Source organism: Babylonia areolata, chromosome 32, assembly GCF_041734735.1.
Source record: "Babylonia areolata isolate BAREFJ2019XMU chromosome 32, ASM4173473v1, whole genome shotgun sequence".
NCBI classification, from domain to species: domain Eukaryota; kingdom Metazoa; phylum Mollusca; class Gastropoda; order Neogastropoda; family Buccinidae; genus Babylonia; species Babylonia areolata.
This window is the reverse complement of record NC_134907.1, coordinates 19,885,083-19,901,435: the sequence shown is the minus strand read 5'-3', so window position 1 is coordinate 19,901,435 and position 16,353 is coordinate 19,885,083. Positions and strand designations below refer to the sequence as shown.

General features: G+C 44.3%; 2 protein-coding genes across 3 annotated transcripts in view; one reads left to right on the top strand and one right to left on the bottom strand.

The window, feature by feature from the left end:
• The window catches only part of LOC143276685 (histamine H2 receptor-like), a 6,934-nt gene extending 2,067 nt beyond the window's left edge, over positions 1 to 4,867 (bottom strand). The window contains exon 1 of the mRNA XM_076581321.1: positions 4,539 to 4,867. Within this exon, the coding sequence (XP_076437436.1) occupies positions 4,539 to 4,859 (321 nt within the window). The 5' untranslated portion in view covers positions 4,860 to 4,867. The remainder of the gene's footprint in view (positions 1 to 4,538) is intronic.
• LOC143276444 (signal transducer and activator of transcription 5B-like) overlaps positions 1 to 16,353 on the top strand; it is a 63,171-nt gene that overhangs the window by 43,425 nt on the left and 3,393 nt on the right. For both annotated transcript variants that reach the window (XM_076580936.1, XM_076580937.1), the window contains exon 20: positions 14,639 to 14,755. In XM_076580936.1, coding sequence (XP_076437051.1) covers positions 14,639 to 14,755 — 117 coding nt within the window. The remainder of the gene's footprint in view (positions 1 to 14,638; positions 14,756 to 16,353) is intronic.

Below are 16,353 nucleotides of genomic sequence, written 5' to 3'. Positions count from 1 at the left end.
CTGTTAAGATTTCTCCGTATTTTGTTTCGCTCAGTCGCAGGTTGTTCCGACGTTATGCCAGTGTCAGAATTGTTCTGTGGAGTTGATTTTCGACAACATGGCATGGCATGGTCACATACTTTCCTGTCGTAACATTATCCATAAGCTCTAGACCTGTTGATCACAAGCCCTGGGCAGTCACTGCTAACCATGGTCCCACCTGATGATGCTCAGCTAGTCGCGTGCGTTTTTACATTGAAACAACATTGAGCGGACCAGTCAGCTTAATCATAGCAGTTACACTGTGTTGCAGGTAGGCTAAAGTGTTTGTCTGCCTTGCAGATAAAATGTAGGTTTGCTGATGTGGCACAGAGTCCATGTTAAGATATTTTTTAATTTTTTTATTTTTTTATTTTTAATTTTTTTTTTTTTTTTTTTTTAGCGCTGAGTAATTGTATAGGCATGGATGTTCTGAAATCAATAATTTAGGTATTTAAAAAAAAAAAAAAGATTGAACTGAATAAATGTATTGGCATGGATGTAAAAAAACAAACAAAAAAAAACAACAACAAAAACCACACCAAAAAACAACAAAAAAACCAGAACTGAATAAATGTGTGGGCATCAGTGTTATAAAATCAGTATTTTAGGTTGTTGTTTTTTTAAATCAGAACTAAAGAAAAGTATTGAAGTGGATGTTAAGAAATCAATATTGTGTTCTTCCCCGTCCGTTGCCCTCAGAGAGGGGGTGGATGGTGTGGAGAGGAGGTAGAGGAGTGGGTTCCATAACCCATTTAACAGAGAGAGCTAAAAGTTGTGGGTTGATGTAAGTGCAGCTAAGACCAGTCCTCCTTCATCCATAGTGCAGACGGGTTAGGTAATGTCTTCATGTGGTGGGGAAGAGTGTGTGTCGTGTGTGTGTGATGTATGTGTGTGTTGTGTGTATCGTGTGTTTTGTCTTGTGTGTGTGTGTGTGTGTGTTGTGTGTAGAGAGGGAGAGATGTGTGTGTGTATTGCATGTATGATGTGTTTTGTGTCTTGTGTGTGTGTGAGTTAAGTATGTGTGTGTTAGTGACTTTATTTCTTTACTTCATTCTCCATACACCAACAAGAGTTGAATAATTTCCAGTGTTTGTTTAGACAACAGTATAAGATGGCAGAACCAGCTTGTGATCATATTAAGAACAAGAGAGGCAAGGCCTTCAAGACTCACTTGTGGTACACTTAAAAAAAAAAAAAATCTAAGTGTTAAAATGTGTTCTGTATTTGTTATTATAAAGCTTCGGGTTAAAAAAAAAAAAAAAAAAAAATCCTTACCAGATTCGAACCCCGCGTGTTCAGGTGAGAAGAAACTGTCTTACCCATTACACTATCATGGATCCTTAACTGACGTTCTAAAATTTAATATTTGAACATACTTTTTTAAAGGGCAATAAATCAGTTGCGGTATTAGCAGTGAGAACGCTGTTTGAATCATATTATTCTGGTGTATCTTGGGCATTAAAAAAATCTTTAATGGCAATAAAAAATTCTTTTTAAGTCCGCGGTAAAGGAGACGTATCGCCGCAATCACACTGCAACATTTAGCCGTTTTCTCTAGATCTAGATAGATGTACAAGTTTAGTTATGGGCGCGATAGCCGAGTGGTTAAAGCGTTGGACTTTCAATCTGAGGGTCCCGGGTTCGAATCATGGTGACGGCGCCTGGTGGGTAAAGGGTGGAGATTTTTACGATCTCCCAGGTCAACACATGTGCAGACCTGCTTAGTGCCTGAACCCCCTTTGTGTGTATATGCAAGCATAAGATCAAATACGCACGTTAAAGATCCTGTAATCCATGTCAGCGTTCGGTGGGTTATGGAAACAAGAACATACCCAGCATGCACACCCCCGAAAGCGGAGTATGGCTGCCTACATGGCGGGGTAAAAACGGTCATACACGTAAAAGGCCACTCATGTGCATACGAGTGAACGTGGGGGTTGCAGCCCACGAATGAAGAAGAAGAAGAAGTTACACCCGCCAGGAAATGTAGTACTACACGGTCGATTCAATTTCTCTTTTATGTTCATTCTAGTTTTGTAGTTTTAAAGTTGATATGAATATTTAGTATTTTGTTAAACTAATGACATGTAGAGCCAAGTACAAGTACTTCTAAACGTTGTATGAAGTGAAAAGGATTTCATTTTGAGAAAAGTCAAGACTGGAATTTTTTTCGTTTCATTAATTCAAGGGTATTAACTCGCATGGTTTACAATTTTTAACTGTGAATTCCGACTGATTCTGTGGATATTTTTATGGCAGTTTAGGGCATAATCCAGTAAGTGATGTGATGAGGTGTTCACAAATCTTTCTCTGAATAAATATTTAACGGTCTCTTTCTCCAACTTTCCATCACATGTTATTGTGTATTGTCCATTGAATATAGGATCGAACGGGCAGGTCAACAACTTGAAAGAAAATGGTGTTGTTCGCGTTCGCGAAGAATATGAGCACGCGCTTTGAATGTGTATAAATATGTGTACGCAATTGATTTTTGCCCATGACCTTCAGGGCTCAGCCAATAGATCTATAAAGTCCACTCGTTGTATTGATTTTAGTATTTTCTGAAAAAGACCACTTGGGCGAATGAACATAGTGAAAGCCCTGTACACTGAGAGTAAAACACACAAGCTTTTTATGTATTGAGTATAATTTCAAAATGTAATGTTTAAGATGAGAAAGATCAGTTTAAAGCAAACTAAGTCCCCTAGCATTAATTACAGATTAATTTCCCTTTTTTACTATTTGCACCAAAACGTTTGCAAAATAAATTAAACTTCCATGCTTAGCAAAAGAAGTTCCTGTTTGAACAAAAAATGATAATAATGACTGCTCTTGTTGTTGTGTCAGAATATCAGATCAAAGTGCCAAGTTTAGAGAATAAAAAGAATATATAAATATAATAGTAAATGCAGTTTGCATATAATTTGGCTTCTTTTTTTATTTTTCTGTGCCCATCCCAGAGGTGCAATATTGTTTTAAACAAGATGACTGGAAAGAATAGAATTTTCCCTATTTTTATTCCAAGTCAACTGACAAAGTATTTGCAGAGAAAATGTCAGTGTTAAAGTTTACCATGGACACACACACACACACACACACACACACACACACAACCGAACACCCGGTTAAAACATAGACTCACTTTGTTTACACAAGTGAGTCAAAAAACCAAATTTGTGTTCTGAGAGAGTGAAACAGAGAACGAGAGAGTGGAGAGAGAGAGGGAGAGACTGCCACTGTTATATGAAAGAGAGAGAGAGAGAGAGAAATAAAAGGAGGGAGGGAGAGAGAGAGGAGAGAGAGAGGGAGAGAAATAAAGGAGGGAGGGAGAGAGAGAGAGGGAGAAAAAGAAAGGAGAGAGGGAGGGAGAGAAAGAAAGGAGGGAGAGGGGGAGAGAGAAAGAAAGGAGAGAGAGAGGGAGAGAAAGAAAGGAGGGAGAGGGGGAGAGAAAGAAAGGAGGGAGAGAAAGAAAGGAGAGAGAGAGGGAGAGAAAGAAAGGAGAGAGGGAGGGAGAGAAAGAAAGAGAGAGGGAGGGAGAGAAAGAAAGGAGAGAGAGAGAGGGAGAGAAAGAAAGGGAGAGAGAGGGAGAGAAAGAAAGGAGAGAGAGAGAGGGAGAGAAAGAAAGGAGAGAGAGAGGGAGAGAGAAAGAAAGGAGAGAGGGAGAGAAAGAAAGGAGAGAGAGGGGGAGAGAGAAAGAAAGGAGAGATAGAGGGAGGGAGAGAAAGAAAGGAGAGAGAGAGGGGGAGAGAGAAAGAACGGAGAGAGAGGGGGAGAGAGAAAGAAAGGAGAGAGAGGGGGAGAGAGAAAGAAAGGAGAGAGAGGGGGAGAGAGAAGAAAGGAGAGAGAGGGAGGGAGAGAGAGACAGAGAGAGAGCCGGGACAGCAGTCTGCTATTCTGATGGCCCCAGTCTGACATGACTGACTGTCATACAACAAAATAGAAATTGAATTTTAAAAAAAACAACACACACACACAAACACCCCCCCCCCCCCCCCCCCCAATTCATTTCACTACACTGCACTACTCGGCACAACACAACACAACGCAACACACAACCACCCACCCTACACCTGCACACACACACACACACATACACACACACACACACAAACGCCCCCACCTACCCCCGGCCCCCCCTCCCCCCCACACACATACAACACACACCCTACACACACACACACACCACTACACACACACCACTACACACACACCCTACACATCCTCCCCCTCCACACACACCCTACACACACACACACAAACACTGACCCCCCCCTCCCACACACACACACACACCCCTAACACACACACACACACACTAACACACACGCATCCCCCGCACCCTCACCCACCCCCCTCCCCTGCACCATGAGGTCAGCAGTGACGAGAGATAGCATGAGGTAGCAACACATCTACAACACAACGCATTTCAACACTTACACAACACAACGCAACACACGCCGCCCCCAACCCCCCACCCCTCCACCCCACACACACAACACACACCACACACCACGCACCATGAGGTCAGAAGTGGCGAGGGACAGCAGGAGGTAGTTGGAGACGCGGTGCATGGCCTTGATGAGGGTGATGGAGGCAAACACCATGATGTTGCCCAGCACGATGACCACGCTCAGCACGCACAGGTACACCACCTTGCCCACCCACTCTCCCTCCTCCTCCCCACCCCCGCCCCCCAATCCTCCTCCACCTCCTCCTCCTCGCCCATCGTGGGTGACGTTCAGGGACTGGTTGGAGAGGACAGGGGTTGGGGGGTGAGGGTGGTCGTACAGTGGTGGTGGTGGTGCAGGGGTGAAGAATAGCAGGTCTTGGGACGTCATTGCTGCTGTTGTCGTCGTCATCATCATCGTGGTGGAATGTTGCGGGTTCCTTTCTTTGGGTGGTGTATGGTGGTACGTTGGTGGAAAGGATGGTATTTAGCCGGAGGAGGGTTTGGGGGGTGGGGGGGGGGATAGAGTGGGGAGTCAGGGGGTGGGACGGAGAGCAGGAAGATGAAGCAGTAGGAGAGGCTCCCGTCTGTCAAAGCTTTCACTGCCGGCGATGAAAGCTGGTTGGGTCTGTTTCCTGTTGGCGATGAAAGTCAAGTTTACACTCAGCACATCGTCGTGAGGGATGATGGACGTGGTGGTTGTTGTTGTTCATCGATTTTATGCCGTTTCACAAAATTAGTTACCTTCTTTCTTCTTGTGTTTCGCCTCTTCACAGTGTCAGTCCAGCCTGTCTGATGAATGGGGTTTTCCTCTACAAATTAGTGGTGTTAGACGGATGATGGAAGAGGTCTTGGTGTTTGGATGGGGGGCGGGTGGGGGGTGGGGAGGAACCTCCCTCCCTGGAACTCATCGTCGATCACCGAGGCTCCTTGAAGCAGTCGAACACTTTTTTGATTGAGGGGGTTCCTCAAAGGTTGGCAGCAGGCTTTTCCCAAGCGGTGCGAGTCTCGTCACGTTCGTCAAGACGTTGGTACCCCCTGAAAGAAAATAAAGTGGTTTAATCTGGTCACAACTCTTTTCTCCAAGACATGAAACCGTTTACTGGTTCATAACTCATTTCTCTTAGAAATTAAACAGTTAATCTGCTCACAGCTTGTTTCTGTAAGAAATGAAACAGTTAACACACTCACAATTTGTTTTTCCAAGAAATGAAGCAGCTCGCTCGTAACTCGGTTCTCAAAGAAATGAAGTATTTAACCCACTCACAACTTGTTTCTCTGAGACATGAGACAGGTAATCAGCCCACACAACTCCTTCCTCTCAGGAAGGAAACCATTAAAATCCCACTGACAACTTGTTTCTCTGAGACATGAGACAGGTAATCAGCCCACACTTTGTTTCCCAAAGAAATCAAATTGTTAACCCTCCCACACTTTGTTTCCCAAAGAAATCAAATTGTTAACCCTCCCACACTTTGTTTCCCAAAGAAATCAAATTGTTAACCCTCCCACACTTTGTTTCCCAAAGAAATCAAATTGTTAACCCTCCCACACTTTGTTTCCCAAAGAAATCAGATTGTTAACCCTCCCACACATTGTTTCCCAAAGAAATCAAATTGTTAACCCTCCCACACATTGTTTCTCCAAGAAATCAAATTGTTAACATGCTGACAACTTTTTTTTTTCTCTAAGAAATGAAGAAGTTAACCTGCTCACAACTCATTTCTGTGAGAAATGAAGCAGTCAACCCACTCACAACTCGTTTCTCTAAGAAAGGGAACAGTTAACACACCCACAACTTGTTTATCTAAAAAGACAAAACAGTTGAGCCACACACAACTTATTTCTCCAAGAAAGAAAACAGTTAATCCACTCACAACTCATTTCTTTGAGAAATAAAACAGTTAAGCCACACACAACTCATTTCTCTAAGAAAGAAAACAGTTAATCCACTCACAACTCATTTCTTTGAGAAATGAAACAGTTAACACACCCACAACTCATTTATCTAAAAAGATAAAACAGTTAATCCACTCACAACTCGTTTCTCTTAGAAAGGAAAAAGTTAACCTGCTCACAACTCGTTTCTTTCAGAAATGAAACAGCAAAGAAAGACTCACTTACTACCTAAACAACAGTCTTCGCAGCAGGGGAAGAAAGAAAGTTAAATAAAGCAAGAACATGACAGGTTGCCAAAACAAATCCTTGCTACCCACACCACAGCACTGACTGCAGAGGAAGCAGACAGTGCAGAGATCCTTCAGACCAGTCTGACAGAAACGGCAGGGTTCGTGGAGTTTTAAGGCACCAGGGAAAACCATACAACACACCCTCCACCCCTCACCCCCTTTTCTCACACTGTTGGCGCTCAGCTTACTGCAGAGAGGGATGGATGGTGTGAAGGAGAGGTGTGTGTGGGGTGGGGAGGGGTTGGACGGTGATGGAATTGCTTTGCTGTAGGTACACAGTAGGTAGACAGTCTCAGGTTCATCAAGAGAGAGAGAGAGAGAGAGCACCCATCGCTACCGCATTGGATTTAATGGCCTGACGGCCATCGTCGCTAATTGGGGTCTTTACTGGAGCTGCCAGCTGGTGTGCATTGTCACGTGTCGTGGCGTGTGATGGTGCTGGGTTCGATTCAAGAATAGTCTGTAGGAGTTATTGATGAGCTAATTAGTGTCACATGTTTGTGTGTGTGTGTGTGTGTGTGTGTGTGTGTGTGTGTGTGTGTGTGTGTAAGGTTTTTTCTTGCTGCTGCTTTATTCCAGACATTCTCCATGTAAAAGCTAGTCCCAGTCCAGATCACTTTCCGGAAGAGTGACAAGATGATCGGTTGATTGTGTGTTCAGTGGCATTGATGGTGATAAACCAATCGGCTGTGGGATTGCAACATCATCAGCTGCCTGCCAGAGCGTTGCCTGGCTCACACAGCTGACAGTGTGGAACCGCCAGGTGGTAGTACAGCTTTCTGTCTCTGTTTCTCAGGGAGGTGTCGCTGCATTCGGACAAATCCATATATGCTACACCACATCTGCTGGGCAGATGCCTGACCCAACACACTTTTCAGGCCTTGAGTGCTTGATTATTTATTTGTGTACCTATCAGATTTCTCATTTGCAGAAATTTGCCAGAGGACATTACTCTTGTTGCCATGGGTTCTTTTTCAGTGTGCCAAGTGTGTACTGTGCACGAGACCTCAGTTTATCGTCTCATCCGAATGACTAGACATTCAGGGCGAGGGAGGGAATGGAACCCAGACCCTCAGGGCACACTGTGCTGGCAGTTCAGTGTCTTAACCATTCTGCCACCTTCTTCTTTGTAGCTGTACAAGTCGGTGAGGATGACAAGCCTGCAGACACGTAAAAGGAGGAAATCAGACAGTGGTTCAGGGTTGTTTGTTTCCACCTCACTCTCTCTGAGGCTGGTATATTTTGTCTTGTGTCTTCTTGCAAGGGGGTTTTGTGAATGTTGTTGTTCTCCCCACACCCCCTCCTCATCCAGTATTGCTAGCACTTTAGTGGAGAGATGTTTGAATGAACACACACACACACACACACACACACACACACACACACACAGAGAGTATGCCTCCCTGCAGCAATAACTGACAGCAGAAATGAAGACTACAGAAATAACATCAATCACACACCTGATATGCCCCCCCACACACACCCCACCTCTCCCCAACCACCTCCCCACCTGCCCCCTCTTTTTTTCTTTTTTTGGTTAGTGTCCCACAATATCTGTATTGTCTGTGTCCTGACAAGACTTCTTCCCCACCCCACCCCACCCCACCCCAAAACCCTCCACCCTTTTCTCCCAGTCACTCCCTTCCATCCAGCCTGACACACATGCAGAGGGATAGTGAATAAAATAATCTTGTTGTGTACACGTTCCACCGGTTATGTGATGCGGTATTGGAAGAGAGTGGGGAGGGAGGAGGGGGAAGCCTGTGGGGGCACGACACTTTAAAATGTTAACGAACTGTAGGGGGGAAAAAAACAACACCACCACCACCTCTCTTTTCAGGTCTGTGGGGGGTGGGAATCTGACCCCTCATGTGGCAGTTCAGTGTCGTCGGCCTTTCAGGACTCGAACCTGTGATCCCCGACACCTCCCTCAGTGCATGGCTGACTGAGCTGGACGCAGGCCATGTTGGCAGTGCTAACTTTGCTTTGTGTAAAGAAGTTTCCTGGGTCTGTGGAATGTGATGATATGGTTACTTACGTACGGTGTCTGTCCTCGGTCAGAGACTCAGGTGTAAGGGCTTTACAAACACATAGATACTTACATAGCGCCTGTTCACAGTCAGAGACCAAGCTCTAAGGGCTTTACAAACACATAGATACTTATATAGCGCCTGTTCACAGTCAGAGACCAAGCTCTAAGCACTTTACAAACACATATATACTTATATAGCGCCTGTTCACAGTCAGAGACCAAGCTCTAAGCACTTTACAAACACATAGATACTTATATAGCGCCTGTTCACAGTCAGAGACCAAGCTCTAAGCACTTTACAAACACATAGATACTTATATAGCACCTGTTCACAGTCAGAGACCAAGCTCTAAGCACTTTACAAACACATAGATACTTATATAGCGCCTGTTCACAGTCAGAGACCAAGCTCTAAGCACTTTACAAACACATAGATACTTATATAGCGCCTGTTCACAGTCAGAGACCCAGCTCTAAGCACTTTACAGACACATAGATACTTATATAGCGCCTGTTCACAGTCAGAGACCCAGCTCTAAGCACTTTACAGACACATAGATACTTATATAGCGCCTGTCCTTGGTCAGAAACCAGGCTTCACAGCAGGCTTTACACAGCAGGCTGCCTACCTGGGTAGAGCTCCCTCCCCCCACACATACGGCGACACACACACACGCACACACACACACACACACACGCACGCACGCATACACGCACGCACGCACGCACACAAACACACAAACACAAACACACACACACACACACACACATGCATAAACATGTAAACGCACACACCACACACACACACACACACACACACACACACATGCATTAACATGTTAACGCACACACACACACACACACACACACACACACATGCATAAACATGTAAACGCACACACACTGGGGCTAATAAGAAGTCCGACCAGCATCCTTAGCGCTAATGACGAGGGAAAAGGAAAAAAAAGAAGAAAAAAAGAGACAGTGACGTTGTGGGCAAATGGCTACCATTTGTAAGAGCAGCAGTAACGATTTTCTTCCTTCTTTGGTTGGTCGTTGAAGTCCTGTTGTGTGATGAGGAAGCAGGTTACCTAAAAAACACACCTGGCGACGGTGGTCGTTGCATAAAGAAAACCCTGGTGATGGTGGTCGTTACATAAAGAAAACCCTGGTGATGGTGGTTGTTTAATGTTGTATTGGCTTACTTTGTTGGGAAGGAGAGAGGGTGGGAGGGGTGCTGTCTGTGCTGTGGGTAAAAACGGCTCATTGGGCTGGGGAGGGGAAGAGATAATGAACTGATTATTGCTGTGGATAGGCTGGACTGGGGGGGGGATTGTGGTGGGTTTTTCTCTTCGTGCTGTTGCTTGTGGGTGTTGCTTTTGTGCGTGTGTGTTTTCTCTCTCTTCTCCTGTTTGTCTCTGTCGCTCTGCTTTCTCGGTTTTTTTTTTTCTTTGTGATGGTCGAACTGCACTTTGTTGCACAGATTGATTGATTTCGTTTTGGCTTTGGTTTTCATCAATATTATTACTGTTGATGCATGTTGTTATTTGTATTATGAACCCCCATGTCATTAGGGCTGTAAAGCTATTGACATTAAAGTGTTCAGTGTTCTGTGTGTGTGTGTGTGTGTGTGTGTCTGTCTGTCTGTCTGTCTCTCTCTTTTTCTCTCTCTGTGTCACACACACACACACACACACACACACACACACACATGTGCACCACAGACACTTCCTTCACAGCTGAAACAGAATCTTCTCATTTTTCTTTCTTTTTCTGGATGGGGTGAGAGGGAGGAGGGGGTGGGGTGGGGGTGGGGGGTCATAAAAATGTCGTGTCGAAATAGACACCGTCAGAAAACAAACACAGCTGGACAAGGAACAATCAAAGTGCCGTGTCATAAGGTCTTACAAATTTAGGTTACAAATATCAGACATGTCTGACACAGAGAGATAGAGATAGAAATCCAGAAAGCTTGCTCCGAGCAATCCAGAAAGCATGCTCCGAGCAATCCAGAAAGCATGCTCCGAGCAATCCAGAAAGCATGCTCCGAGCAATCCAAAGCATGCTCCGAGCAATCCAGAAAGCATGCTCCGAGCAATCCAGAAAGCATGCTCCGAGCAATCCAGAAAGCATGCTCCGAGCAATCCAGAAAGCTTGCTCTGAGCAATCCAGAAACCATGCTCCGAGCAATCCAGAAACCATGCTCCGAGCAATCCAAAGCATGCTCCGAGCAATCCAGAAAGCATGCTGTGAGCAGTTTCCAGAAAGCATGCTCTGAGCAATCCAGAAAGCATGCTCCGAGCAATCCAGAAAGCATGCTCCAAGCAATCCAGAAAGCACGCTCCGAGCAATCCAGAGCATGCTCCGAGCAATCCAGAAAGCATGCTCCGAGCAGACAGTTTCCAGAAAGTACTTCAGTCACGGAGGTGAAAACAGAAAACAAACAAAAGCAAAACTATGGACTGACACCACTGCACTGTGGACGGGGAACACCATTTGCACAGACCCAGGCGCTTCTGACACACAGCCGATAGACCAGGAAGAGTCTGTTGAACAGTTCTTCAGTGTGACGCCCCAGTGATTCAAGTAGAGCTTTTTCAAATATATACACTTACAGCAAAACGTCTTAATAAATAAATAAATATATAGAAAGCTTCCTCAAGTACGTGCACAATAGCAAGACATCTTTATAGATAAATAAATAAATAGAAAGGTTCTTCAAGTATATGCACTGTAGCAAGACTTTGATAAATAGATTGAAAGCTTCGTCAAGTTATAAGGCAGGATGTCTTAATAGATAAATAGATAAATGACTCTTCACAGAGTTAAGAGAGAAGGAGAAGCAGCACAAGACACTGTAGTCACCTAAGCATAGGAACATCTATGTCATTTGCTGCTTCTTGTCAGGGCAGTCACCTAAACACAGGAACATTTACGTCATTTGTTGCTGCTACTCGTGAGGTTTATTTTTGGAGGGAACCTTTACGTTGACTGGTAGCGGATGAGCAAGACGGTACCGAGCTGTTCCAGAATAATGGGCACAAAGCATAACCATCCATCAGTGTATTAGTCGAATGTTGTCATGACGAATTATCACTAGAGGATTTTCTGCGTTGAGATGTGTGTGCGTGCGTGTGTGTGTGTGTGTGTGTGTGTGTGTGTTCGCACAGGCCATGCATATACAAGAGTTCTTCTGTCCGTGTTTGCATGTATGCACATATTTGAAATATGTTTGCCTCACCTGTGAGAAACGCTGTTATACCCGTACACCTGCCCGAGTGTGTGAAGATCCATCAAGAGGAGACAATAGGGCCTTCCACTCTCCACAGCAGCCTCTTCACTAATGGCTTTGTGTTCACCAGAACTTGTGAAGTGGTGCTAAATGGAATTGCTTGATTTATGAAACTGCATTGATTAGCTCTGTGTGTGTGTCTGTGTCTGTGTCTGTGTCTCTGTGAGTTTGTGTGTGTATGTGTGCGTTTGTGTGTGTGTGCATGTGTGTATATATGTGTGTGCTTGTGAGTTTGTGTGTGTGTGTATATGTGTGTGTGCTTGTGTGTTTGTGTGTGTGTGTACTGTTTGTGCATGTGTGTGTATGTGTGTATGTACTGTTTGTGTGTGTGTTTGTGTGTGTGTGTGTGTGTGTGGAGACAAGGACCAGTTGAAGACAGGGAGTTATTTGGTAAGGTAGATTGAATGCGTACTTGAATGTGTGGCTCTTACAGCACTTTTAACAATGCCGTTTTTTCTCATCCTTGTATTGTAGAATGCTTGAGAGTCACATAACTGCCAGAGCGAAATCCCTTGGAAAACAAAATTCTTCCAGATACACAGAATTAATGGCACTGAACTTAAATGGCTTTCGGTAGGGATAGCACATCAGATTCTTGGCACAAATGTATTTTTCAAAGTAAATGAAATTCACAAATCATGAGAACAGCACTTTTTTTTTTTTTTTTTTAAGTGAAAAAGATTGGTATTGAGGATATACTTTGGGGATGGTGTATAACTGGACAGTCTTGGGTACAGTCAGAAAATCTGTTCGAGGGCGGGGAAAGGGACTGAAAAGCAACACCTGACCTTTCTTCTGCAGGAGAGAGAGGAATCTCCAGGAATGTATGTAGTCAGGGGAAAGAACGGATGGTGTCTTCTTGATGCCAGACACAGGGGCTGTGTACCGTGAAATGTTTCTTCTCTCTCTGGAAGGTGGTTATGTTTACGGAAGCAGTGTTTTGCATTGATAAGATCATGGGGGTTTTGCTTCAGTCTTGTGTGTGTGTGTGTGTGTGTGTGTGTGAGGGAGAGAGAGAGAGAGAGTTTTGTGGAACATGATAAATTGGTGTGAAGTCTGTGAGAAAACAGAGTTGATCCTTTTTCTGTCTGTCTGTGCTGCTCCATTGGGTACTGTTGACACACAGACACACACACATGCACACACACACATAGAAACACACACACACACACACACACACACACACACACACAACTACACACACTCGCACACACACACACACACACACACACACACACACAACTACACACACACACACACACACACACACACACACAGATCCCCCCCCAACCCTCCCTACACGCACACTCGCACGCACACACACACACACACCTACATACACACACACAGATCCCCCCCCAACCCTCCCTACACGCACACTCGCACGCACACACACACACACACCTACATACACACACACGCGCGCACACACGCACGCGCACACACGCACTAACACACACACACACACACACACCTACACACACACACCTACACACACACACACACACTCACACACACACACACACACACACACACACACACACACACAACTACTCACACTCGCACACACACACACACACACACACACCTACACACACACACACACACACACACAACTACACACACACACACCTGCACACACACACACACACACACACACACACCTACACACACACACACACACACAACTACACACACACTCGCACACAGACACACACACACACACACACACACACACACACACCTGCACGCACACACACACCTACACACACACACACACACACACACACACACACACACACACACACACACACACACACACACACACACAGTGTAATACCAATGGCATCTTCATAATGCTGATGAGGATGATAATTGTTATGGTGAAGTGGTGTGTACCAGCATTTCTTTTGATGCTATTTTTGATGGTGATTTTTTTTTTTCTGGGTGACAAAGAGAGAGAGACTGTGGGTTATAAATGGGGGGGAAAAGTGAGATTTTTTGGGGTTTTTTGTTTGTTTGTTTGTAAGTTTGAAAACAGAAAACTGAAAAAAAAAAAAAAAAAAAAAAAAATTTTGAAAAAAAGACTGAAAAAAGTTTTTGAAGAAAAAGGTTTGGAAAAAAGGAAACTAAAAATAAATAATAAAAAAGGTTTGGAAAAAAAAAATCACGACCAGTCAATGTATTATTCAAATATAATATAAATAAACTCTCCGAATCTGACATCATTGTGTCTCTGGGTCCCATTGTTGATGTGTCAGTCTCATTAAGTTGTGTCTCTGGGTCCCATTGTTGATGTGTCAGTCTCATTAAGTTGTGTCTCTGGGTCCCATTGTTGATGTGTCAGTCTCATTAAGTTGTGTCTCTGGGTCCCATTGTTGATGTGTCAGTCTCATTAAGTTGTGTCTCTGGGTCCCATTGTTGATGTGTCAGTCTCATTAAGTTGTGTCCCTGGGTCCCATTGTTGATGTGTCAGTCTCATTAAGTTGTGTCTCTGGGTCCCATTGTTGATGTGTCAGTCTCATTAAGTTGTGTCTCTGGGTCCCATTGTTGATGTGTCAGTCTCATTAAGTTGTGCCACTTCTTTTCCACCCTCTGTGGCCCTGAGCACACAGCACAGAGAGACCCAGTGACCCAGATGTTTGTGCATGTTACAGACCCCACAGCGGCCCCATGTGTGACATGGACCCCCACACCCCCCACAGCTTCGCTGCTCCCTCGCCGGCCACGTCCAGCGTTCCTCCCAGCACCCCGGGCTTCCTGACGGACCAGGAGTAAGTTTAGTTACCTCCCCTGCCTTCACTTCCTGTGTGTGTGTGGCGGCTGTTACGTCTCTTTGTCATGTCTCGTTAACTCCCTTGAATGCTGAATTTTAGTGAACTGTCAGTGTGGCTAAAGCTTGAAAGGCCGTTACTACGTTTTGTAACTGGCCCGACAGCCGAGTGGTTAAAGCATTGGGCTTTTGCTTCAATAGATGTTAAATATTAAATAGATGATGGTATTAAATAGTGTGAACGGTGATTGGTAATCTGTTCCTTGTTTTAATGGCTGGAAGTCAGCCAGACACCTGCAGCATTTGGCTTAGCTGGGTATGGAAGATATTCTGGTGTGTGCAAAAAGACCACAACAGAACAACGATGGTAATTTCTGTCTGGGGAAGAAGTTCAGGTTATACAAGTCCGATGACGGGTTGTCCGTGTGTTGATGTTTCCTTAACCAGATGTCTGAAGAACCCCTTGATGAAATGTGATATGGTGTGGCATGAATTTGAACTGCATTCACTGTTTTTGAGGGTCATTTAAGTGGTGTCAGTGATTTTGCTGAACAAGAGCAACGCAGTCCCAAAATGAATGAGTCCAAATAGGTCATAGTGATTGACATCCTGACCTGCAAGTTCTGCCTTACCTCGGTGAGGTGACAGCCCTTCACTGACATCCTGACCTGTAAGCTCTGCCTTACCTTGGTGAGGTGACAGCCCTTCACTGACATCCTGACCTGTAAGCTCTGTCTTGTCTTCGTGAGGTGACAGCCCTTCACTGACATCCTGACCTGTAAGCTCTGTCTTATCTTCGTGAGGTGACAGCCCTTCACTGACATCCTGACCTGTAAGCTCTGCCTTATCTCAGTGAGGTGACAGCCCTTCACTGACATCCTGACCTGTAAGCTGTCTTTTCTCAGTGAGGTGACAGCCCTTCACTGACATCCTGACCTGTAAGCTCTGTCTTATCTCAGTGAGGTGACAGCCCTTCACTGACATCCTGGCCTGTATAAAAATTTCATAATTATGTACCCATAATGTATGTTATGTTCATCAAAACTGTGCACCCATAATTTGTTATGTCATGTTCAACAAACTATGCATCCATAATTTGTGTTATGTGATGTTCATAGAAATTATGTATCCATAGTGTACGTTTTGTTCAATATATGTACCCATAATGTATGTTATGTTCATCAAAACTATGTACCCATAATGTGCGTTACGTTCATCAAAATCGTGCCCCTATAATTTGTTATGTTCTTCAAAACTGTATGTTCCCATATTTTATGTTACGTTATATTACGGTCATGTTAAAAGTTGTTTTTTTTTTTCATTTTTGACTCACTTGTGTAAACAAAGTGAGTCCATGTTTTAACCCGGTGTTTGGTTGTCTGTGTGTGTGTCTGTGTGTCCGTGGTAAACTTTAACATTGACATTTTCTCTGCAAATACTTTGTCAGTTGACACCAAATTTGGCATAAAAATATAAAAAATTGAGTTCTTTCCAGTCATCTTGTTTAAAATAATATTGCACCTCTGGGATGGCCCGCCCCCCCCCAAAAAAAAAAGAAGCCTAATTACATGCAAACTGCATTTTACTGTTATATTTTTT